Below are 26,019 nucleotides of genomic sequence, written 5' to 3'. Positions count from 1 at the left end.
GGAGGAAAAGAAATGTAGAGGATGAAATATTTTGGAAGGGAAAGGAGAGAGGAGAGGGAGTTGATGGTAACTATAGTTTAACGATAGCAAGAGAGAAATCATCGATCGGTGCTGAAGGAGGACACGAACAGAGGAATCCGAAAAAATGCCTGGGATCCTGAGAACACAAATAATGAAAGGGTAACTTTTGAACCACTTTCACAGTTGCTATCACGCCGTTTTTGCTTAAGCATCTTTCCATGGAATTTTACCTAAATTGTTTAAACAATCAAAGTAAGCCTCTGAGATATACAAAACGGCTTTTTATTACCTTTTTCTGAGGACGGCGTACTAGGTATGGACAAACCGGCTGCTGAACTCTTCGAAGGAAATAAAGTAGAGGGTGACGTCTTCTTTGGATTTACAACCTCAACAGTGTTTTTTGTAGAATTTGAGATGGCTCCAGACTCCTAAAGAAAATTAGATGTTGGTTGGGGTGAAGTATTACCAGGGAAGTGAGAAACTGCAGAAGACGACGACGTTCTGGGGAGGACAGGAGAGATTTTAGTTGGGGCTATTACTGAGACCGATGAAGGGTATCCTTCCGATCCTACAAAACAGCATGATCGTACAAAGGATAATTCTTTATAATGATCAAAAGAAGAAGCACTGCTAAAGCGGGTTTTTATGCGTTGTTCTCGTTTGTTCGGTTTTTGATCTGAATTTTCATCCTGATGTTTTTTATAGGGCGACACAAGTACATGTGTATCTGAGACCCAAGAAGACCGGTATAACTGGTCTGCACTCCATTATTTTCGAGGGACTTACCGGATGAGGAAGTAAGAGGAATTTCGCATCTTCCAAACTGATTCATACATGGTGGAACCTTTTGATTTAATTGGGTGGTTGAAGAATTGGTCATCGCTGCATATTTCTGAGATGAGTCAAGAATTGGAAGATGATAAAATTTGCCAAATGACCTTTGGAGAGTAAATGGAATTGCTTTTTGGGGGTGATCAGAAGAGACATCCATTGGGGCTGGAAATTTGACCGGTGGCATGGAGGTGGAAGCTGTAGAAGCACCCGACAAGCCTGGAAAAGCAAAATATAGAGAGAAACAGTTTGAAATAAAGAAAGCTTAAATATCAGGTTATTTCTATTTTTGTTCACAAGTGTTTAGTGGACTTCCAATGAGTAAAATGTGATCCCGATAAATTATGTGTAAAACAGCTGTTTCCCTCAATTCCGAGGCCTACCACGAATGGACGAAGCAGGAGTTAAACTCTCTCTGGGGAACAAAGTTGGTAGTGCCGTCTTCATAGAAATTTGAGTCTTGTTATTGGTTGTTTTGAAGTTTGAAACCAGTCCGGACGACTGAGAGGCTGATGAAATACCAGGGAAGAACGAGGTACCAGGAATAGTTAATGACAAAATTTTGGGACGAGCAGGAGGCAGGTTGATTGGAGCTGGAATTTTCACTGACAAGGGGGGGGGGGGGAAGAAGATAACGGCGATGAAGAACTCGAGGAAATGTGTCCTGTTGAACGAAATATGTAACTGAACACAGGCATTGTAGTGACAGACACAGAAATTGTAGTGAAAGTTATCATAATTATATTTGTAGAAATGCTTTCCCGAAATATAAATCACATTAATAACCACTGGTCATGTGGTTTTTAAAGGATCCAGATATAGACTTCACGTGAAAGAAAGTAAGACAGCTTATGGGTTTAATGCCATTCAATCCTACGAGCTGCCAGTACAATTATAGAGATCACCAATTCAGCATCTTAACTTCTAGGCTCAACCTCAGTTGCTTTTCATTCACAGTTTACCTTTCAAAGTTGCTTCTTGCGTGGATGTAACATACACGTCCCAAAATACGGGGCAACTTGGTACCATTGGCTCTGAAAGAATTTGCCCACCATTCAGCAGAAGTAGTTTTCTGGCACTGAATATTACATGACTATGCATCAATGGTCTGTGAAGCTGCCTCTGGAAAACTCATCAAAGGAGGAGCACTTGGAAGCGGTTGGCCATTAATCATGCGTCGTGGATCTGGGCCAATCATGCCTTTACAGTTCTTAAACTTGCTCTCTGATTGAAGAATGGGATAAAGTAAAAACGTACAGCGATCAAGAACGTCCGGATCTCCATTATAAAAGTCTAAGATGAGTTTGATTGTAAGTCTCGTCTCTGTTTTTCCAACAGGTATACATTCGCAGATGTACCAGTCATTGTGCATCGAGTTGAACAGGATATTGCTTGTATGCGTCATAACTCAATAAGCATAGAATGAACTGTCTCTTTATGAAAACAAACATAAAATATCAGTGATATGAAACGTTCAAGTAGCAAGCTGATATTAGATAAAATTCCTAGGGCTAGTTGCGAGAAAAAACACGATCACCTTTCTGATTTAAATAAAACGTCAGTTGTTCTTTCTAAATGAAACTTTTTACTTCTTTTGATTAATAGTATTATTTTCTATGATATTTAATTGTAGGTAAAACGCATAGTTTGTTCCAGGTGTCACTTCAGATTTCTAAATTAATTTGTTCACTCTTACGTTTACTTACGTATCTAAGTTAGCATATTTTTCTAACAAAAGGGGACCTTTATCTTACCAAAAAGTTCTGATCTGTCCCTCTTCTGTATCAGAAAGTGGTAGTTCTTTTGCTTCAGGAAATACCCAGAAAAGCAAGCAGATTCGAAAGAGACACTGTCTCGATCTTCGTTAGTTTTTTTGGTACAAGGCGGGGACGTGCGCAATGAATATCTGACAATCAGGTTTTATGAACAATTGCCCATCAGTTGATTTCAAACAATAGTTCAAGGTGAAGTTCTCCTGTGAGAACAGTACGTGTCATGAGTGAATCGTGTACATTGCTTTATCTACAACTATGATAGAACGAATAAGGGTGACTCGTTCTTTTGATGACTACACGATCAAAACGATTGTAAAGTGATTAGCGTTTACAAGATCAAACTAATCAAGAACAACTCACTTTTGGAAGCAGCTCCAACTCTCCAGACCAGTGATCTGGCCATTTCCTGTGGAAATTCTCCTGATTTTGGAATATACGTCACATCTCGGTAAGGGGTATATCTTGTCTTCCTGCACTCTTGCCAGCAGCGCCATAGATACCCCCTCTTGTAATAGCACTGCTGGTTGAACTAACAGCTGATTTCTTTCCTGCATTAATTGTGATGGACAGGCCTTCTCCACCTTCCCATCCAGTTCCTCCACATTTCCATGCACCTTCTCCTCCTCCTCCACTACCCATGCTTCCTACCTTCTCCTCCTGTTTTTACCCCTTCGGTTGCTTCTCCTCCTCCCCCTCCTCCTTTACCTCCCTCTCCCCTATCTCCACCGTTTCCTCCCGTTCCTGCTCCACTGCGCCCGCCTCTACCTGCGGTCTTAGGAAACTCCGCCTCTCATTTCTCCCACACTTCCTCCCTTCCCTGGCCCAACTCTTCCCTCTCCCACTATACCTCCTGTTAATCCTTTCCTTTCCCTTTGACCGTAGCTTTCGCTATTCCGGGACCGGTTGTAGAAACCACCCTTCCATCACATTGATCGATTAACATTGATCTTAGATTTGTGCAGGTTGTCACCGTGAAAAGAATTTAAAGTTTCTTCCTGAGTGCCTTTGTCATCGTTTCAATAGCAGCATTTTCGCCTGCTTTAGCTCCAGCTGATGCTCCAGCTTGCATTCCAGCCAAGGTACTAGCCTCTTCTCCTGATGGCGCTTTTTCTCCGCTGCTCATCGCCAATTTTTTTCCAAATGAAAAACTTGCTTTTGCACCAGCTCCTGCAGCAGTTCTTAATAAAGGCGACTGCTGGGTCATATTGTGTACTGTTAACAAACAAAACTTAGGTCATCCACGGTCTAAAGTACATTTTACATATTAAATTATTTTGCACCTTTGCTTTTTTCTTGATAACTGTGATGCTTAGAAAACCTCAGACTAAGTGTTATGGCATAAACTATTAATGTCCAAATTGTTTAATATTAGAGCTAATGCGGTGAGTTTTGTCATTTTGTAACATTTTGCTATTCTAATTTAGGATTTTAAGATACACTAAAATTACAACTAAAAGTAAGTACATGTAGACACTGACGGTCAAAGTATGACAACGTTGAGCTTAAATTCTATACCATCGCTAAATTTTTATTTTGCTTGTTTGTTTGTTTTTTTTTTTTTTGTATCCCTCTTATTTTATGCCTTCATTTTGTTCTTTATTTGAAATGATCAGTCGCTCGGGAAATACTGTGGATGATTAAATACCTAGACTTTCACTTGGCAAAACGAGCACTGTGACTGATTGATTCTTGGTCACGTGCCCCTGGTCAAATTCAAATGTATCCCAACCAGGATACAATTGCGCAATTGTTGCCCTCGCGCCGATTACAACATCTTTTTGCCATATGATTGTTAGAGGGAAAGTCTGAACATATCACAAAGCACTAAACGTATGGTCCCTGTTTCCATCGGGACCATACATTAAATGCAAGTACCTGCGTAACTTTGCGTTGTCCAAAGGAACGACGACGGAAAAACGTTGTAAACTGTTTTGTCTGGAGTTTGCAAACCGACTTTCAAATGATCAATCTGATGGTCATCCTTCATTATGGCTTCCATGTGGTAATAACGTCCTTTCTTTAAATATACGGCGTTTGAATTCTGGTAGGTAAATCTCTGGAATACGGTGGCAATGGAAATTTTGTGACTTGGTAAAAGGAAAAAATAAACATTGAAAACTTTGTACTTGAGTAATAAGTCGGTCAACGTTTGCCTCTGACTAAATGTACACTGAACATTAATAACCTGTCGTATTCATATTTCTCCGTAGGAAAACCCCCGTCCACTTCGCAGACCATTGCTTTGTTTGCCTCACGGTTCATTTGTACTAATGATGAGTTCACTTCCACCATTAGAGGTTAAAGGGAAGAGTAACACCAAAGAATTTGCGTCAATAGTGACAGAGCTTCTCGAATATATTTGGACGAAAACGCGATCCACGAAAAAAATTTCTCGAGATATATTGATCTTTAAGGTCTCGATACCCATATAGGGTTAGGGTACCCTAACCTATACCCATGTAGGTAAAGTAACTATCGTATTAAGCTCGAAAAAATTGTCCTTATAATTAATAAAATGTCTCGACAGTTTCTGGAGAATGCTCTCAAGTTTCGTTTAGTTAGTATAGTTATATCAGCATGCTATTAATAACTTTGAACATGGCGCCATACACACGCTTCTGTTCAGTGAGACTGACAAGCTCATTGGCTTCTCAAATTGTCCTTTACCACGATTGACTTGTTTTATACTGCTGGCTTTCAATCGGAAAGTGTTTTGATATTTCAGACTTGTTTCGTTTCCGTTGCATGTGTTGCTCAGATGAATTTAGGCAATGTTGGATAATATCATCTTCAAAAAAAATGTATTTTGGCCGTTTCTCGCATGCTGCCGACTTATTTGTTCCCAACTTATTTTGGTTCAGATCTTTTAACTGATTGGTCAAGGATATACTTCTTGTTGTGATGTTCATAAAGGGTTATCCATACATATGAAAAAATCATGATTTCCGGTCTGAGGAGGGACGAAGTAAGTTCTTAAACGAGAACCAAAGAAGTCTCCCCAGTTAGGAGACTGTTCGAATGATGGCACATAAGTTGTTGAGTACGATAGTAGGTATGGGAAACGAGGATCGGTCAGCAAGAATTTAATACGGTTATAATCGATTGCTCCCATTTTTCCAGGTATACCCCATGTTCCACTAAAATGAGAGCAACGAGTGGCAACTTTAAAAAAACAACAACAACATTGAATGACTGATTAGGAATTGATAAAATACACGTAACTGTTCTTTTAGTGCGATCTCTAACGCATGAAAGAGCGACATGCACTGATTGGACATTTTTAGTAGCCATTTAGAATTCAAGCGTTTCTAAGACCTCCTAAAAAAAATAACTGCCACAGGATGACATCAAGAAACACTAAGAGGAAAAACTGAAACATACTAAACAGAGTATTAATATATATTGAACCCAGTAAAGCCTTTCATTGCCACCCACTCACTGTTGCATGGAGGACCAGGATTTCCAAAAGATCGTTTCGTCCGTGGATAAGACTGAACCACCACATTTGGGTCTTCAAGCAGGAAGAGAATAATCTAGGGAGCTCACTTAGTTTAGAACATAGATTTTGCTTTTGTGTTTTCTTAATTTGATTTTAGTCGTTTAATGTCGGTAATGTCTTTCGAGGTGCGAGGAAGACCACGACCATAGCTTTACAATTTCAATTTTTTGAATTGTTTGATATCAGACTGCTGTCGCACGTCTTAGCGATATTAATCAAGCTAGAAGTTGCATCGGTTTATTTCTCGATTATACTTGTGCTTTTTGTCTTGTTGAGGCGGGGAAGTTTCAAGAAAGAAGAAAAGGAAACCGTTTTTTGTTTGTTATTTCCGATGACCCAGAACTTTTAATTGTACTTAAACAGCCAATTTTGTCATCTTTTATCAGTTTTCCCGATGTATCGACATCCTATAGCTACCATTACGCAATGAGGAGCTTATACTATCGTGAGCCTTTATACCTACCTTTGTATTCCCAAATGTTCAATAGAAGGGAAAAATTACTTTTAAGATAAAGATCATTAAGGGAAGCATGGATGGCGTAGTGGCGAGAGTACTCGAGCCCGCCTCCCACCAGTGTGGCCCGGATTCGATTCCCGGATCCGACGCCATAAGTGGGGTGAGTTTGTGTTGGTTCTCTTCTCTGCTTCGAGGGTTTTTCTCCGGGTTCTCCGGTTTTCCTCCCTCACCAAAAACCAACATACAGATGATTCCAGCTTGCTGTAGGCTGTGTTCCAAGATCACAAATGGACCGTATAGCGGCTGCCAGAGGGGCCATTGTAAGCTTTCGGTTCGACCTTGTTGAGCTGCGTCGTTGCTGTACTTTGCGACGGCGATTAGTGGTGAAAATTATTATTATTATTGTAGTTCAGTTTAAACATAATTGTACAATGAAATTTCATTCCTTTCTTTTAATTAAGAATTATAAAAGTCTAAACGTTTTATTGTCTGGAAAATCTGCCATTATTTTCTTTTTCCAGGTATTTTAATACTACAGACTGATTTAACAATACTGCAAAAGCCTAAAACATTAGCTCCCAATTTTACACATTATCCATTTAAGCAAGGCTGCAATTTTGGCTCACTGCACTATCAAACCTAACTGTAATTCATGTAATTCATTGACAGGAAGGACTAAGACTTTTTTAGCCAGGCTGTATAAACGTTTAAGGCTACAATACGTTTACATTAAGAATAACATCCACTTGCTCAGCTTGGCACCATAAAGTGGAATCACTAATGCAAGAAGCCACACAAAGTACTTGCTGTTCAAACAAACCATAGTGAACTTTTACAGATGAACTCAGCCGATCATAACGTCAAGAGTAAAGGCGAAAGTTTACGGGACAATTACAATTCTAATTCTTAATCAGTGAAAAAAGGAAACCTGTAATAAAACCAAAAGAAATCAAACAGAACTGTATGATATTACCACCCGCGAGATAAAACAACGTTTGTTTACAAAGGTTAAGTCGTTCATCGACAAAATAAGCAAACATATCCTTTGAACACACAAAAGCAAGGAGATAAGATATTGGCTAGAAAAGAGAATGCTTCGAAAATTCTTCTGGGTAGGCAGAATAATCTCCTGGTATCGCAGGAAATGTCAGGAAGTGTGAGAACGATCTTTCCTTCATATTCTTGGTAATTTTGAATTACCCTCCACAGAACATTCCGCCACTCAAAGAAGTTTCTTCTGGGTAGAGCACCTTATCAGGGTAAATTTGTTCCAACTAAGGGGCCGGCATTTCAAACGCAACACGCAACAGGCTCCCTTTTTTTAATAACGGTTGCCTGGAGTTGGATAAAATGTGTTCTAAGCCTGGAACGCATTACAGGCATGGCTACACGCCACCTTATAATGGTTTCCTTTCGGAACGTAGCAGGGCCTGGACCGTCGCAAGAGCGACACGGCACTACACCTAAGGTTATCCCTCACGGTGAGTCACAGGGCACTACACCTAAGGTTATCCCTCACTGTGAGTCACAGGGCACTACACCTAAGGTTATCCCTCACTGTGAGTCACAGGGCACTACACCTAAGGTTATCCCTCACTGTGAGTCATAGAGCACTACACCTAAGGTTATCCCTCACTGTGAGTCACAGGGCACTACACCTAAGGTTATCCCTCACGGTGAGTCACAGGGCACTACACCTAAGGTTATCCTTCACTGTGAGTCACAGGGCACTGCACCTAAGGTTATCCCTCACAGTGAGTCACAGGGCACTACACCTAAGGTTATCCCTCACAGTGAGTCACAGAGCACTACACCTAAGGTTATCCCTCACTGTGAGTCACAGGGCACTACACCTAAGGTTATCCCTCACGGTGAGTCACAGAGCACACCCGTCAGGCTAGGAGCCTTGCCCTCAAACAAAAGCAGATTACTTCAAAGTCGCACATGGAAAGAAAATACCGATTCTCAGCAGATATCAGATTAAGCGCCATCCAAGAAAAGCTCACTCCAGCTTTTTTTGTACAGAGGTCAATGTCAGACCCGTCATGTCTTCTATATAAAGAAAACACGATTACCTAAATCATCAAAAGAATAAATCAGCCAAACTATCAGTGAATGAATCGTTTGTGATGTCTTCTCCGAAACTGAACCATACCCTGTAAGGTCGCGTAGTATCTGACTAGATGCCTCATATGTCGTAGATTAAGAAGCAGATATGTAAATCGTAACTCGTGCTAAATTCCCTTAGACATCATTACCCGTTCAATCTGGTTTTACCTTTCTCTTTGGTATTGATAAATTTCCCTTACCTATTACTCCGACGTTTTTGAAGATTTCGGAAAATGATATTTTATCGTGATCATCTGCAGATCTCACTTTATCTTTTTGGAAAGTTTTGTGATACATGGACCGCCTGGGTTTTTTTTTTTTTTTTTTTGAGAAGGCTTGAGTATGATAAGCACCAAAAACTTTATTGTTTTAACACAGTTTTTTTTCATGCTTCTCGCTAAACGCGAACTGGTATCTGTAGCATGACGCATTCCCTTTACCGGAATCAACGACTAGTTAAATTTCAATCCAACATAGCAGCGTAAACGCTGGCTGTAGAATGATAAAATAGACTGTCCATTTTGATACCAAAACAGCTGTAGAAAAGGTAGCTTAAACATCACTTGCATTTCGGCGCACGTTTTAGTTTGTCTGATGGGATTGCATACAAGTGTGCTGCAGCTATCGAGCCCAAACTAAACCATTACTTTGGTAAAATATAGATTTAGCCAAGCCTAAAAGCGGAGCTACCAAAACTCGCCTGAGGCAACCCTCCCTTCGTTTTGATAGTCTCCCCTAACCTACCCGTGCAATCTGAAGGTACGTACTTACGTACGCTCGGTCAGTCACGCGACAACCAAACGAAAAGAGTTTGACCATATTCCATGGGTATGGGGCTCTACAGACTGATTTAACAATACTGCAAAAGCCTAAAACATTAGCTCCCAATTTTACACATTATCCATTTAAGCAAGGCTGCAATTTTGGCTCACTGCACTATCAAACCTAACTGTAATTCATGTAATTCATTGACAGGAAGGACTAAGACTTTTTTAGCCAGGCTGTATAAACGTTTAAGGCTACAATACGTTTACATTAAGAATAACATCCACTTGCTCAGCTTGGCACCATAAAGTGGAATCACTAATGCAAGAAGCCACACAAAGTACTTGCTGTTCAAACAAACCATAGTGAACTTTTACAGATGAACTCAGCCGATCATAACGTCAAGAGTAAAGGCGAAAGTTTACGGGACAATTACAATTCTAATTCTTAATCAGTGAAAAAAGGAAACCTGTAATAAAACCAAAAGAAATCAAGCGGGGCTCCCACGCGCGCTTCGCGCGCGTGGGAGCCCCGCTACAAACACCTTCATTACAAATTATGGTATCATTGTTTTACCATTAGTCCCCTTCCCCCTCCCCCCCCCCCCAACCCCGCCCCATCAAAAGTGGTTGCACAGCCACTCAGCATCAATCACTTTCCTCTCGAAGATCAGGATGGGAACTAAAAGTCGGTAGTTAACGGGTCAAAAGCAAACACAACTTGAAAATATCAATGAAAAATTAGTTCCAGTTACTGATCAAGCAGATAAGATGAAGAAATGAAGAGATGAACAAATGAAAATTTTATTATCTATTTTCACTTAAAAATAGTTGTATTGATAAACAACGTTATCAAGTGCATTTATCTACATACATCTACGTAAACAGAACCGTTTGAGTGATCCGGTCATATTAAGAGTTTACTCGGCTAGTTATACATTAGTTATGAATTCGTAAGTACAGCCTTCTATTATCCTCCAAACAAATTTTTCACTTTACAGTCATTTTTTTGTATTTTGGATTAGTTGAAACACCTTTGTAAAGAAATTATTGTTGTATTCTCTTGATATTACTATTTCTCATTAGTTAGGTTATCTTACAGACCGTAATTCTTGATTTTCCAATCTGAATCAAATTTTATTCTCTCGATGGACACCAGGTGTAAAAATTGAATCGAAAGTATCTTGAGACCTAATCCTACTAAATTAAATTTACACAGGGTGGATACTTTTTTTCTCCTTAATCGGTGCATGTTCGAGATTCTCAGACATCAATGGAGTAATTTCAGTCCGTCCAAGCAGGGTCCTATCTGATATAATGACAATTGCAGAAATATTTCAATAGTTCCTGTCAGGTGACATGCCTGCCGCCATTTCAAACAAATCATTCATCATTATGTTATCTACTCATTGCGTTTAGAATAACTCAGGAGAAATAAAAATTGTAAATCAACTTTAAAGAGGATGTAATAATTCCCTATTTAGAAAGGATCTATTAGTATCTAAAATTACACAGTTTGACTGAACAAATAAATAGAGGTCAGTGGAGCTGGAGATGTCTACACTACAGGAACTCTTCGCCAGACGTGTAAGCCAAGGATCGCTGTGATCTCGGTTAACTTCTTCTGAAAAATACTTACAGTTAATACGACGCGAGTGCACATCAAATCAAACTGGAAAGTTTCTTACCATAGCGTTGTTATGTTTCTTTTAAGACATCACCTTAGCCCGTCTGGCAAGGGAATCTTCGTATTTCTTCTCTCTCCAGGCTTCCTCTTTCTCAGCAAAGAGTTCTTCTTTAAGGGTGGGTTTAGGATCTGGGAAATAAATAACTCTTTTCATATATACTTTATAACTTTCTTTACGAAAAACACTTCTTACAATAACGTAATAACACTACTTAAAAACAGGAATGACACTACTTACAATACAATTAGTTACACTTATACTTCTGCTACGCAGATATAGTAGACAAACATTTCTCGCCATAAGAAAATTCACTGAAGCGATACATCGTGAAGATATTCCGCTCGCTCTACGATATATCGTTGTAGCGATATATCGCCGGAACGATAGTCGTTGGAACAATTTATCGTCGGAACAAGATATTACAGGAAAGCTCCAATATCTCGTCGATTTTTCGTTTTAAATGAACGATGCATCGGATGAACAAAGCGCGATAAACGACGATAATCTTTTGCATTACTTTTGCACAATATTGTACTCTATTAACAATATCGTAACATTTCATATTAATCGTCAATCGAATATCAAATTACTAACATCACTTACAGTATAGGATACCTAGTACAATACAATGCAATACAATATAATGAAATAAATAGCTTAATACAATAGGTACTCAAATCATTTAGGAAATGTACGTCATAATTGATAAATTATGTGCGTGCTAAGTCAACATGACTTAAGAGGACACTTGGTAATATCCACTGAAAAGGGCCTAAAGAAGCCTGAGAAAGAATGTCTAGTTTAGATGACGAGAAAGCTGATCATGCTATCGTCAGTTTTTGTTAGTATCTTAAAATTTGTTTACATTCCTAAAAGGAAAAGATAAACAATAAATTGGTCATCTCTTAGTGATTCCTGGCCTGCTTGAAATCGGGAGTCATGGAAAAATAACTTCGGAGAGCTCCGATAAAAGGGAATCACTCTACGCCCAAAAGGTCATCTTATTAGTGGTTCGTTAGAACGGAGTCGGACACGGTACTATGTAAGTGCATGCGCATAAATGTTATAATGTGATTAGCTCAAAGTTAGTACCTTGACTCCTTAAAGATTTCTGACTGATTTCTGCTTCCTCGTTCTTGATTGCTCTGGTCAGCTGATCACTGACGTCACTTTCTAATTAATCGTTTAAAGAAGGAGTTGAAATAGTTCGTGATAAACTTGATTAAAAAAGAGGATTATGATATTAAAACTGCATTACAAGAAAGTCAGTCCAAATTAATTGATTAATTTATTTATTTATTAGCTTCGCCGATAGGCAGGGACCCCGCAACAGCTTGCGCCAATTACTGCGGGCCCAGTACCCATCCATCCCACCCCAGGGGAGGACATCCACCACACAGTAATCACGTGCGTGGGAAATTAACGTCTCCTACCCTAACCCTGCAGGAGACGGGACCTACGGTCCTTCATGAGGGGCAAATTATTGGTGAAATTTCTCAAAGGATATATGGCAACGTATTGATTTATAAAAGCACATTGCAAAATACTAATTTTGTAAATTAGCTCACCTATTTTGTTATCATCGACACCTTCTCCTATGTCTTGGTACTTGTACTCATATAGACCTTTAATTTCATTTCAAAAAGAAAGAATTATAGAGTGCGCCAAATAACCGCAGGTCGTGATTGGTGTGCGAAGGTAGCTGCGTCAGCAACTTTTTTGAGAAAGATTGTCCTTGCAACTTAACTGTTGGTGTCGGAAGTGATAAAGATATCATCCATTTCACTCCACTTTGCCCTCCTATTGGTTTAGAACGCTTACGCTCTCTTCTCAACCAATCAGACGCAAAATTCAAACCAAACAAACCAATCTTCGCTTATAATTTGGATATATCAACAAAGTTGAAGTGGTAAATTGGCCACCGTAACGATAACAAAAGCTGACGTTTCGAGCGTTAGCCCTTCGTCGGAGCGAATAGAGGAATTGTGGGTTGTGCGTGCTTTTAAAGGTAGAGAATGGAGCTACGTTGCTTTTCAGGTGTAAGGTGACCTTCCCACCAATAATGTAGCTCCATTCTCTACTCTTAAAAGCACACACAACCCACAATTCCTCTATTCGCTCCGACGAAGGGCTAACGCTCGAAACGTCAGCTTTTGTAATCGTTACGGTGGCCAATTTACCACTTCAACTTTGTTGATATATCCAAATTATTTCGTTGCTCCCACCGACGCAGCCCCAAACAGTTTCTTTCGAAACTATTAGCCTTCAATCTTCGCTTAGTCGATCACGTTGTTTCCCGCTACAGGTCATTTACCAGTTTACCATTGAGTCTTCTACGGCCCCTCACTAATGACTACAAGAAGCCAACTGGAACTTATAGAAAAAACAAACAAGATGCCTGAAGTATGGGAAAACGTGAGTGATTGAGTCGTGATTAGTTATAGTTTTATCGATTGAGAAAGTGGCGTGAGTTGTCTGGTCATTCTAGATTTATTCTTGTGTCAGAGAAAGGAATAAATCCGTCTGAGCAAATCAACCCTCCCCTTCCGTCCCCTCCCCTCCCCTCCCCTCTCCTCCCCTGCGTCATTCGATCGTGACGGAAGGATTAGTAAAACGTCACGCAACGTTGCTTTTCAGGTGTAAGGTGGCCTCATAGCTCAACCCTTTAACTCTAAAGATCTAATAGTCAATTCTCTTCTATAGCTGCTTCCTTTTAAACTAGTTATGAGAACTTGGTGCTAGATCAAGACAACAGCTTCTGTCTGACAAGTTTGAGTGTTCTCATTACCTGTTTCCTGGATAATGTATGGATATTATAGGGAGAAGTCACTTGTCAGTCACCTGTGGGAGTTAAATGGTTAATGTCATTCGGAAAGAGACTATTCTACCCTTGACTGTCCCACTCACCATTCTCAGCGAAGCGATTGGATGCCAGACTATTCATAGCTGGTTTTTCTGTAGAAATGGTTGGAAGTGACCGCTGTTCACTTGGCATAGCTATAAGGAAATACGTTCTGATTTAGCAAAACATTTTCAATGAAATCACACGAAGAACAAAGAGGAATTCATTGCCTGTCTTACCCAGACCCTGAGAACCAAGCTTTAAATCCTCCTCAGGGTTCACGGAAGCATCTGTAAAAAAGGATCAATGTTCTAGATATTAAGACCTTGATGTCAGTGCATCTCGAAATTCAGCCAGTAGTTGAATGCTTTGAAAATATCAGCCGATCGTGTAGAACTGAACGTTCATCAAATGAGCTCAGGCAAACAGAGGTAGAAGCGCGCAAAGCCTCTTCAATGAGCACGAACCTTTAAAATTGGTATAATAGTAAGATTATCATCTGGAAACAAGAGCGTAAAACTACAAAAGCACATGAAAAGCAAAATTAATGATCCAAAGTAGGTGCTGCGACTATCCTTTGAGTGAGTCGCGGAAATGTCTGGTGACGGTGTTTTGACCGTGAAATTATGGTGTTCACGATGTCTTGGACAACCATCTTCGCTTCCAAAGGTAATCAAATCTCAAGAAACATGCGTCGCCCACCGTCAAACGTGAAAGCCAGCCAAGAGGTCAAAAGAGACGTTTCCACCGAAAACTGGGCCAGTTCTTCGCTAAAACACGATTTTAACTTCAAAACGTAGTAAACAAACTTCCGTCAACCCTCACACAACTGATGATCGTATTTTCTCGTCTCATGCCGGAGACCGGATATTTTATTTCGCTGATGCTATAAATTTGTAAGTTTTTCCCTTTGTCCTAGGTCGTTTCCGATACCTGATGATAATATAAAAAATTCTTAACGCTACTTGTAACTCATTAATGCTGAAAATGGATCAAATCTAGCAAGTAACCTGACTCAATGCACTGCTCCATCACTTTCATTTGGTTGTTTTTGCCCTTTTGAAGAATTATTTTGTAAGGTCTACGGAGAAAAAGGAAGAAAAATCTTGATTTTTCACCCATGCAACACAATCCACAAAATGCAATGTATAAGAATATCTTCCATTTCCAATCATTGGCTTTTGCAAACCTTCCTTTTGTTTATTTAATGTCAGCTCATATATGTTTTGATGAAAAGATTCCTTTTTTCAGGAAATTTTTGTTTTTAGTTTCCCTTATCTCTGTTAAACATCAACCTCAAACTAATCATCTACATGTCTCCATAACATCGGTGCTACAATCAGCGCCAAAATTTTTGATACATTACAATTGAAATTACAAATTTCTGGAATAGCTTTAAAACAACTTTTATCCTTTTTCCCTCGACTCCTCTTCTCTGTGCAATTTTACTACATAAGCTGACGTTTCGAGCGTTAGCCCTTTGTCGGAACGAATAGAGGAATTGTGGGTTGTGTGTGCTTTTAAAGGCAGAAAATGGAGCTAGGTTATTGGTGGGAACATGGCAACGAGAAAAACACGAATAAATTAGTGGAATGAAAAGCGTTCGGCAGTCTAAATCCCTGTGGGATTTAGACTGCCGGTTTGAAAGATGAGCTTTTGTTCAAGAGTTTTACGGCTTTCCGTGCTACCTAAGTGTAAGGAAAGACCGCAGATTGCCATATTTTGCTTAGAATGATTAATGATCAATCGTTACGGTGGCCAATTTACCATTTCAACTTTGTTGTTATATCCAAATTATTTCGTTACCCCCACTGACGCAGCCCCAAACAGTTTCTTTAGAAACTATCAGCCTTTATCAAGTTTACTATAGTAATATATACGAAGGTTAATCCCTTTGATCCAAAGATCACGCGGAAGGAAATATCTGGTAGCACGCCCTTTCAGTATCAGTGAAATCAACTCTTTGTAACTATAAAGGCCACTCAATATTTAACTCTTTAGAGATAACTTACGAGTCAAAAGCTTGAAGGACATTCGTGGTGGTATCAGTGGGTACGCCATCTTTATCATAAACAATCTCACCAGCGTCAAAGAAATTGTACGGATTAGATCTTTCAAACGCTGTAGGTCTATTGGAAGGATGCTTTTGGTAGTGAAGCAGTCTCGAAGGACCACACTCCATTTTTGCCACTGGAAGAATGACAAATGTTGGTAAGGGAAATTTCTAGTCGTCTAAAGATGTTACTGAGCTGAATTCATCAGTTTTCTTGACTCTAAAAGGTCGGTGCCTTATTTATCATTATTTATCATTTATTATTTTTATCCTTCAATGGACTTATTGCACCAAATTATGACGAGTACTGTTGGCTGTGAAATTCCGGCCAAACTAAATTGACCTTGTATATGTGCATGAGTATGTATCACGTTGTGAAGTTGGAGGTGAAGCAAATTTCGAAAAACAAAGTTTTGTTATTTGAGATACTCTTGTTTAAATTTTTACTTCCTTCTACGCTTGCTTAATGGTTGTGCGGTTGACTGTTAAAATTCGTTTAGCCCTACTGTCTAACGAATTAGATTATGGTACAAACTAGACCAATAACAAACAGCCGCTATTTTTGTATGGTGTGCTGTTGATAACGTTTACTTTAAACAAAAGCTTTTATGGGAAGGGGAGTGTCTGAAGCTTCTAACCTTGGCGGCCACGGTATCGCACCACGTGGGTTTGAAGTTGATCGTACGGATTCTGCTCCTCATCTTAAAAAATAGTGATATTATGTCATCATTATCTTAATTTTCTTTACATTTACTTTTGTGTGTAACTGTAGGAGCGATGAAGTGTTGCCACAGAAAAGCCAGAATTGATAATAAATCAATTGCTATCGTTGTCGTTATCATTGTCAGTTATCGTCATCGTCATCGTTATGGTCATCGTCATTACCACTGTCATTATTGTCATTGTTGCTATGAATAAAGCGGCTAACTTTCTGTAAGTCGTAATACGCGTCACAACCTAACAGTCGACCAAGAAAAACGTTGCCTCCTCAAAAATGAGAAAAACAGACGGATTCAATAAATCATTATTCTATTTTAACCTTCTTGCGATTTACATTTGCTCTTGAAGATGCTATGGATCGATTATTGCCATGGTGACAGTCAAATCGGCGGTGGTTATGATCAGTACAGTGTTGGTGTCAAAAAAAACCATCACAGAAATCTAACTCAGTTTGTCTGGTTATGCTTGTAAGTAATTGCCTTTAAATCAAACCTGATGCATTTGTTGTAAAGAACGTTGTAGTATGCCGACACGGCAGTAAAATTGATATACTAGGTAACATTTGTGTTGGAATGCAACTTACCAACGTTTAGATAATGATTGTTACCATAGCCATCTCGGTGTTTGTAAACGTTTTTGTGCACGTGGTTTAGGACAACTGGTTTGTGACGGTGGTGCTTCTTAGGCCATTCAAACTCGTGACCATAATCTGCAATAAAATATTGTCCTAACTCACTCACAGGCTTTGACAAATAAAAAGCGGTGAGTTGCGTCGATTTAAATTAATTTCTCTAGGTAAGTAAATATATACGAAGTGATTTTGACCCGTTTTATCAGACAATCATAGTTAGTAGAGGGGACAAACTATGAGGCAACAAAGCAGTTGTCTTTACACTACGAAATATCACCTAGCATCATTCCATAATAACCCATTATTTAATGATATTTTCTGAAATTCGTAAGCTCAAATAGATCATGATGACTTGTGTTAAGGTATCATATTGTTACATTAGATCATAAAAGGTTTGGCTCATTTGGCAAAGACCGAAAGGAGTAGAAACTGCAAAGAGATTTGAGCATTTACAAACACTATTCCCAAAAGGCTTAGACGCTAATACAAGGGAAATACTCCTAAAAACAAAAAGGCTTTTTTTGTTTCGTTCACCCTTGTAGGCCTCTGTAGCCGTTAAAAGTTTCTTCTTGCAGCATACTGTCTTCCGTGACTATATGATGAATTGGTGATAGAAGTCGTCTAACTTTCTGATGCATTTTAAATACACGAGATAACAGCTTATCTTAGACGGCATGTTACCTTGGTTACTGGAAGGTTCATTTGCACTTCCGGAGTCTTCTTCATCGCCATCCGAGTCGGCTTCTTTTTCCCCTACTTGGTGTTGCATGCACGAAATGTATAATTGATATATTTTTAAAGTTAACATGCGTCCATACATGTAGCTTAATGCTCCTCTTGCCGTTGGTTAAAAATCTTTAAAAAAAACTGAACATTTTCTTTTCGAGGGGAGGTCTTTTAGCAATGACTATATTTAATTTGCCAACTGCAACAGGCTAAGTTGCCGTAGTATTCCATACTCTTTGTTCCCAAAAATGACGAAATATTGCCATTGTGTGATTACAATCATGCTTTAGTGAGCTAATTGTCTTAACATGGTCCAATCTTTTTCCCTAAATTAATATCAAGTGTTAGAAAGTTTAAAGGTTGCTGTGTTTAAAGCAAGACACTGCATTTTGGGCCGTCATCAGTTGTACACGAAGTACGAAATTGACCTCATCAGTCCTAAATGTACAGATGCAGTTGGACTGATCAGTTGGAAAGTTTTGTCAAAACCAATCACCTACCAGGATCTGAGGCCTTCGGATTTGCTTCTTCTGCGTGATATTCAGGAAACTCCTCGGGACCTATGAAAAAATATTTATGCATGTGGTCAAGTGTAATCATTGAATAAAGTAAAAAAAAAACAATCTATTTGAAAATCAGTCTTGGAAAACAAAGCATACTTAAGCGGTCGGTTTGATGTTTGCCTTTCTTAAGTCCTGAGAAAAAAACAAGATTTCCATCAGTAGAAAGCAAATCATGTCAAAGATCTTAACACTTATTTAATGAGGAATTTCACTGAAAAGTTACCGAAAAAATATTTCAATAGTAATCAATCTGGGGTTTTCTGGTCGGGCAAACTGTCCCAAACTTCGCAGCGCTCTCGTTAAAAAAGGCAAATTGGGATGAGATGAATTTCCAATGTGCACCAATCATTGCATCAAATCCCTTTCGTCTGAGCTTGTAACAACTCGTGTTCATCGGTGTAGTTATTCATACCGAGTTTAAATAATTTTTATGAAGATGTGTGTGAAACGCAACGCACCTGAATTGAGAGAGGAATGGTATTTGCCTGGTTTAAATCCTAATGAAAGTAAATTCACGAGTATTTAGAAATGAACACTTTTGCTTAACGATACAAAAATCATAGCTATTCCAATTTCGTTAAATGGCTATCGTCATAAACTGCTGTATTTCATGTTATATTCATTACTTTGCAAAGTAATGGGCTGGAAATTGCAAGATTTCATTGAAGATTTTTTCAATTCTTTTATTTTCCCCAAACATTGCTGTAGATGTTAGATCTTGAATCAAAGCCACGCTTCAAACAATCTCTGTTTATTCTGCAGTCATTAAAATCGTATCCTTGGTTTACAGAACAACTTTCTTGAATCTCCTAAATGATAATAGATCAATCACGATACAATAGAACAAGTAAATATTTGAAACTCAGATACTCTGAAAGATATGCCTCTTAGGACTTTTTGCTCCTACATTACATTAAACGAAGTTTTTTGTCAACATGTCAAGCGTTTTCAAGTGTCCCATCCAACTCTGATGCCATCCAACTGCGTTAGTGTTGATTTAACAACATTACAGTACTATCACTAAGTCGAAAGAGGCTGGTGAAGAGTCACCTACCTTTACATCCTTTAACGCACGGCATAGTGTCAACTGGTGCTCCGAAATGACTGCAGTCACGTCCACCGAACTGAGGTCTCGGATTAGTGCATGACCTGTGTCGGTAACGCACTCCTTCACCACATGTTACGCTACATTCGGACCACTCTGAGTAAGGTGTGTAGCCTCCATGAACTGTACGATAAACAAAAACAATTTCCTGGGATCGAGAAATTTTAAGTGAACAAATGTGCGATCAAGTAGACTGCATAGGTTATTACCTAGCCCTTAAGACCAAAATTTAAACTTGAAATGAGTTTAACTCTTAACAAATTTATAAGGCAATGTTCCGACAGAACTGCACACTTGTCTTTCACTGAAAGAAGTTTTTTCTTCAATCTTGAAGAAGTCGCCTCTTTCTTACTTGGACAGCTCTACACATTGTAGAAGCTTTCCCATGTCGAAGTTTTTTCTGCAATCTTAAAGAAGTCGCCTCTCACTTACTTGGACAACTCTGCACATTGCACGACCTTCGCTGTAGAACTTGTCGGTTGTTCACTTTGATCATGCGCAATCTGACACCTCCGCCGCATGTTTTATCGCAAGAAGTGAAACCCGTTGCTAGCACGTGATCTGAAAATAACATAAACACAGTCATGTTAGGCTTTTCACAGACTTTTTAACAAAGAATGATCTGCCCTCTGTCTAATTGTTCAGTTTTTAACGTCAAATTCAACAGAGTCAAGCAATGACCAGCGATTACGAGTCACAGTCACAATCACTAACGACTCTATGAGAAAATTTGTTTACACATTCCCGTCATTACACAAAAACTGAGCCCTTCCCATTGTAAAAAGTCTGCCAAAATTCAAACGTAACGGTTTTTTGCTCACATCACTGCGTCACTTTCGCACATTTGACCCATGATGATGTATACAGCGCGTTCGGCCAAAATAACGCAGATTTTCGCTCACCCTCTATATTGTTCCTGGAACACTTCAAAATTCTGCACTATCCATTTTATGACTTAAAGGTTTCTTCTAACCTCTAGTAACTTACTGCATAGTTTGCAGGCCTTTTTACAATATCTCTTCATCAGCTCGCTAAAAGTTAAACAATATCGTTGGGCCGCCCAGTCCTCACAGGCTTTGGGGAACTTGTCCTCGCATTCGCCAAGGTAAACTGTACATGCACAAAGGTATGATGTATTATATTAATCAAGGATGGTTGTCGTTGACCATTCCTTCCTAGTGGTCGTGGAAACTAGTGCTATGCACGATCTTGGATTAAACCAAAAGTTGACGCAATCAACCAGCACAAGGAGAAAATAGCTTAACATTAACGATTGCTTCTCGGTTTATTGATAATCGAGCGGGATAGGGATGCATAAATGAAAACAGTAGTTACTCTGATAACTACCTTATTAAATATATTGGACATTTACTCGTATTAGGAAAAGTAAATTTGTGTTTTTGAGTAGTTTCCTTGTTTTTTTTTTTTTTAAGGAAAAGGGCCTGATGGGAGACGAAAGAGCTGCTACTACTTCATGTAGTACATACCTATTACCAGTGGAAAAAAAAACCGAGACTCATAAGGATTGAAATAAATGTTAAATTGGTGTTATGGGGAGCACCCGTATTGTTACATCCTCCCTTCTTGACTAATAGAATTCCATTAGGTGAAATAAGAAAAAAACGCTGAGGCTCAAATGACTCTTGTATGCAATACAACATATAGGTGACTCACATATCTTGGCAGAATCATCAGGATTCAGCTCGTTAAAAGTCTCCTGTAATGAATTGTTGTGGGGCTTGAGCTTTTTCATCCAGTCAGTCACACTGTTTGTAGTGCCTTTGTCGGCGGTGACAGGAGTTGGGTTTCCTGTGGCATCATGATCGACAAGTTCACTAGCCAGGTGATCAAACACCTCTGAAGAAGCATTGGTACGAGCTTTGCTACTGGGCAGGTTTCTATTGCCTTGAATCACGTGCAATCCTGGCGCGCTTGTTGGTGCAATAGAATTTTCCCCATGGGGATAAGCATCCATCACTGGCAGCTGCGTTTGTTTTACGCTGTCGTTCTGCAAGGTAGAAGTCTTCGCTGTCGGACTCTTTATCATTGTAGACGCCTTTTTATCGGCAGCTAGCGGTGTGACCGGGGAACCCGGTAACTTCGTAATAGTTGTCTGTGTGGTCGATTGCGACTTTAGCACCTTAATGTTCGATGGTTCTTGGGGCAAGTAAGGCGGGTTCTCGTGAACTTGTGGAGTTCCACTGAGCGCCAGAAATCGACCTTTATTTTTTAGATGTTGCTGGTGTAATGCATTTGGATGTAGTTTCCTTACCACAACAATTCCTTTTTCACTAGTTTTATTATCGCTTGGTACATCCTCGATCGCCTCCAGAACATTCTTTAATTTCTCAATGTTCGAGCTCAAAGCTTTGTTTGCCACCGTCAAATCCTTGTACGCCTTGTTCTGCACAGCGTGTGGGCGCAATGGAGTCTCGTAAGACGTTCTGTTTGAACGAGTTTTGGGGGAAAATACGTCATCGATACTAAACCCGGCAAGCTTCTCTTCGTGTTTCTCCTGTTCCTTGTTCTTCAACTTGTACGGATGGTTATAATGGTATGTTGTGTCGATTGTAAGTTTTCCGTTCAACTTGGGTTGTCCTGTAACTACAATCTCCTTATCAATATCTGTTTCATCGTTCTGATCCACAGGCTTCGAGAGATCGATCACAGGGCCTAGAACCTCCACTCTTTGTGTTCTTTCCGTTTCATTGTCCTCTGAAGAGTTGTGCATCGAGTCCTGTTCATGGCTTGGTTGGTCAACATCGTTTTCAGAATGAATTTTTTTCGTTTTTTCCTCTTCATCGGCTTCTGTATGGATCTCAATATCGTCGACCGCACTTGCTTTGCTATTACTTTTATTTCCAGTGTGAATTGACGGCTTTTTGAGATAATCTGAAGCTTTCTCCGCTATGGTGTTCACCTTTTCCTCGATATCTTTCTCTATTTTCTCGAGGTACGTGGTATTGTCTGTATTCTGGGAAATTCTGAATGCTTAAAATAAGTTGAGAGGTATTTGTGAAAATGTGTACCATAAATTGGATCTATAAACTTCGTTCCGGCGGTCTTTTTCAGAAAGTTAGCTTCTTTGCTTCAGAGCCAAATTTCAAATTCAGTACAAATTTAAAGAAAATTGAAACGGCCTAACTGGTAAAATTTTTTAAAGAATCACTTTGATAGATTGAGAAAAAGTAAAGATTAGGCGTCCGAATTTTTCAGCAAGGCTGCTAAAAAGAGGTTCTTTTGAGCGTGTAATTGTCTATCATTATTTTGAGAGAAATTAACGTACCATCTTCGATTTCCTTTAAAATTTCTTCCTGGTTTTCTTCGGGGGATTCCGCTATGAGAAAAAATGAAAATAAAACTCATTTGTAAAAGCCAGAAGATCATGTACCCATCAGACATTTGGGGACGAAGCTACTAGTCAATAGCTCGGGAATGAATTAAAATAAAATTTTTCGATTCATCATCGATATCATTTCAGGTAAAGCTCGAAATCTGCTAGAGACAATTTAAACAGTCAGTTTGCTCTTATACAGATGAATATGCCAATGCGTTTATCATATCTTGATATTTCATATAAAGCTCGGAAGGTTTTATGGCTGCTTCAGTCAATCGGTTTTATGAGTATTCGAAACGGTTTAGATTAAGTAATCAGAACCAATTTATATCACCGTATACAAACTTAGCCACACCGATTTGACATAACTTTGGAAAAAGAAAACATTTAAAGACAACCAGGAATTGGGCTTAGCATGTTTTAACCACATACTTAAGCTTATACTCAATGCTGTCGTCAAGTTTTTTTCAATCTGAACTTGTGCTTCATATGACAGTGGACCTAATCACAAGAAAATGATGGGCCCATTATGGGCCAAATGGGCAAAATGTAATAAATTGCTACTACGGATTTTTCATTCAATACAGTTTTAGATGAGTAATGAGCATGATTTATCTACCTTCTGTGTGTATCTTAATTGGCTTTTCATCATCCATCTGATCATCTGCGAATTGCATAATAACGACAGTCAAATACTATCAAGACTCCTCGCAAATACTATAGTACCAAAAACATCAACAATTACTAAGAAATTACCTTCGGTGTGTATTACGATTGAGTCGTCCTTTTCATCTAAACGAAAATAGTCTTAATTAGAAACATTTACATATATTTTTCTTTAGAATTACGAAAGTTGAATAGTACGCAATCACCGTATACATGTAATATGGGAAGGAAACTATGAAACCACTCTTTTTAGATATATATATATATATTGAATGTAAGAATAAATCAACGATTGTTTAGGTTCAGTAATGTGATTCAGTTTGGAGCAATCAACAATTGATTATCTAGAGCTGGCTGCAATGTGTTTTTATCCGTTCATTGTCTTTGACAAAATTGATATTTACAAGAACGAAGAACGACATTCTCATAACTTCGAACGGAGTTCATGATCGCCGATATTTGCCTGCTCTAACTGCTATCACAAGTTATAAATGGCTCAATATTCTGTTACACGTAAAAAATTAATGATTTCACATCCCAAAATTAATCGCCTGAGCTCGAGAATTAAGGAAGGATTTAATCGAGGTCATCCTAACCAATCAAAGCTCTCATTGCCATGTTTAATTCCCATCAGAGGTTGTATTATATGATAATTTTTCGAAGTAAACGTAACAAAGCTAAGGGAGATGGTGGACGTTCGAACATAGATCAAGACCACTGTATTTGCAATTACTGCAACTCACTCTAATATGATGAAAGTTTTAATTTCCATATAGGAAAAAGTCTGTCAGGTCTCAATTCTTGTAAGAGATTAACATTTAAAACAACAGTTACAGCTTTCCCCTACCTTGATCCTTCGATAAATACGCCTTCTCAAAATCCTCTGTATGTTCGAACATGAAGGACATCAAATATAAAGTTAACAAGTACGTCAAATTTCTCTTGTGAAGAAATGAAGAATTGCTAACAGTGGTACGTTTAATTCTCACCAGCGTGTAAATCGTTGGCTTTTGCACTCGCAATATCAGCGTCTTCATCTGCAGTGTCTAACAAAATACAGAATGCAAACTAGATTTCCATGCGCAGAGTAAAAGGATAAACACACTTTAGGATAGACTGATAGAACGTCAGTCAGACTAACATGGTGGTAGACAGTCTGAACGAAAGGGAGGAATGAACAGATTTGTAAGCAGAATTGTATGTTCTTAGACTTTGCCAAAAACTTTTCTTGAGAGAGATTTCAAAGAAATCTGCTGAAATAAAGCAAAAGGAGGATGATAATTGATCAGGAAAACTTACCTATAAATGTACCGCCTCCAACTAAAACAGTCTTTTTTTCAGCATTGCCATCTAAAACTCATAAAGATGATCTTTATCAACAATATAATAGCAATTTATTTTATAATCATTAGAATCGAGAGAGGAATGATAGAAATGATATGATGAGACATATATTCTATTAAAGGAACTCAGGGCGATTTTTCCGTTAATCGACGGTCATGATAAGAAAAAATAATTAAGAAACTCTGACACGAGTTGTTTGTTTGTTATGACTTAGATAAGGTGAGCATTCCACCTTTCGACAGAGCAGATTTAACCGTTGATATCTGTATATTAACCGTGTCGAGAAATCCATTCTGTCCATGAATCAACACTTTCATATCCGCTTTCTGATGCACAAATAAATTACGTTTCCCCCTCTTGTTTTTGTTCTAAAAAATGCCTCACCTCCTGCCCACTGGGCCTAATGTTGGAGCATTTTTCTCGCGGCAAAGTGTTAACAATCGTTTCAAAGATACGAATCATTGAAAAGGGAAAACAGACTCATGATTACCATTTCCCTTCTTTGGAAAGCAGCGATGGGGAGCGAGAAAAAAAGTAGAATCCAAGACGTCTTTACTCGATTCATTAACTTTCCTGAGAACCATTTTGTAAGGCTTGTGTTTCAAATGTCGCAGGAACCACGCGGGATGACTGTAGAGCTCAAACGCATAAAGGGCTGGGCGTTCTGTCACTTTTAAAATGAAGAATGTTGCGTCCTTATCTGGGAAAATATATCAACAGTTTCGTTACAACACTGCTGCACAAGGAATTCATTATTTGGACAAACTTTGCTGGCTTGAAAACTATTTCTATCACCTGACATATAATTGAACTGAGTGAAGTGTAGTTTGGTTTGAAATCATAAGCGCGATTTTAAAATCATACGATTGCGTAGCACAAGTTTTATTT

General features: G+C 38.9%; 1 protein-coding gene and 1 pseudogene across 5 annotated transcripts in view; both read right to left on the bottom strand.

Moving 5' to 3' along the window:
• Nucleotides 1–3,609: 3,609 nt before the first annotated feature.
• LOC111329669 (uncharacterized) lies at nucleotides 3,610–6,902 on the bottom strand (annotated as a pseudogene).
• A 3,342-nt stretch (nucleotides 6,903–10,244) lies between these two features.
• Nucleotides 10,245–26,019, bottom strand: part of LOC111329653 (uncharacterized) — a 17,748-nt gene continuing 1,973 nt past the window's right edge. The window contains exons 3-27 of one of the 5 annotated variants that reach the window (XM_022934401.2): nucleotides 25,622–25,831; nucleotides 25,087–25,137; nucleotides 24,777–24,833; nucleotides 24,635–24,670; nucleotides 23,878–23,913; nucleotides 23,741–23,785; nucleotides 23,071–23,121; nucleotides 21,459–22,775; nucleotides 20,772–20,894; nucleotides 20,217–20,345; nucleotides 19,734–19,907; nucleotides 19,138–19,176; nucleotides 18,776–18,811; nucleotides 18,617–18,676; nucleotides 18,072–18,146; nucleotides 17,343–17,468; nucleotides 16,678–16,740; nucleotides 15,999–16,176; nucleotides 14,997–15,067; nucleotides 14,226–14,276; nucleotides 14,052–14,141; nucleotides 12,713–12,769; nucleotides 12,237–12,317; nucleotides 11,145–11,272; nucleotides 10,245–11,080 (exon numbers count right to left, since the gene is read on the bottom strand). In XM_022934401.2, coding sequence (XP_022790136.2) covers nucleotides 11,166–11,272; nucleotides 12,237–12,317; nucleotides 12,713–12,769; nucleotides 14,052–14,141; nucleotides 14,226–14,276; nucleotides 14,997–15,067; nucleotides 15,999–16,176; nucleotides 16,678–16,740; nucleotides 17,343–17,468; nucleotides 18,072–18,146; nucleotides 18,617–18,676; nucleotides 18,776–18,811; nucleotides 19,138–19,176; nucleotides 19,734–19,907; nucleotides 20,217–20,345; nucleotides 20,772–20,894; nucleotides 21,459–22,775; nucleotides 23,071–23,121; nucleotides 23,741–23,785; nucleotides 23,878–23,913; nucleotides 24,635–24,670; nucleotides 24,777–24,833; nucleotides 25,087–25,137; nucleotides 25,622–25,831 — 3,263 coding nt within the window. In that variant the 3' untranslated portion in view covers nucleotides 10,245–11,080; nucleotides 11,145–11,165. The remainder of the gene's footprint in view (nucleotides 11,081–11,144; nucleotides 11,273–12,236; nucleotides 12,318–12,712; nucleotides 12,770–14,051; nucleotides 14,142–14,225; nucleotides 14,277–14,996; nucleotides 15,068–15,998; nucleotides 16,177–16,677; nucleotides 16,741–17,342; nucleotides 17,469–18,071; nucleotides 18,147–18,616; nucleotides 18,677–18,775; nucleotides 18,812–19,137; nucleotides 19,177–19,733; nucleotides 19,908–20,216; nucleotides 20,346–20,771; nucleotides 20,895–21,458; nucleotides 22,776–23,070; nucleotides 23,122–23,740; nucleotides 23,786–23,877; nucleotides 23,914–24,634; nucleotides 24,671–24,776; nucleotides 24,834–25,086; nucleotides 25,138–25,621; nucleotides 25,832–26,019) is intronic. The other 4 variants (XM_022934402.2, XM_022934403.2, XM_022934404.2 and 1 more) reach the window with 4 other exon arrangements.

This window comes from Stylophora pistillata, chromosome 4, assembly GCF_964205215.1.
Source record: "Stylophora pistillata chromosome 4, jaStyPist1.2, whole genome shotgun sequence".
NCBI lineage: Eukaryota > Metazoa > Cnidaria > Anthozoa > Scleractinia > Pocilloporidae > Stylophora > Stylophora pistillata.
The sequence above is the reverse complement of the archived record's forward strand: the minus strand, read 5'-3'. Positions and strand labels throughout refer to the sequence as shown.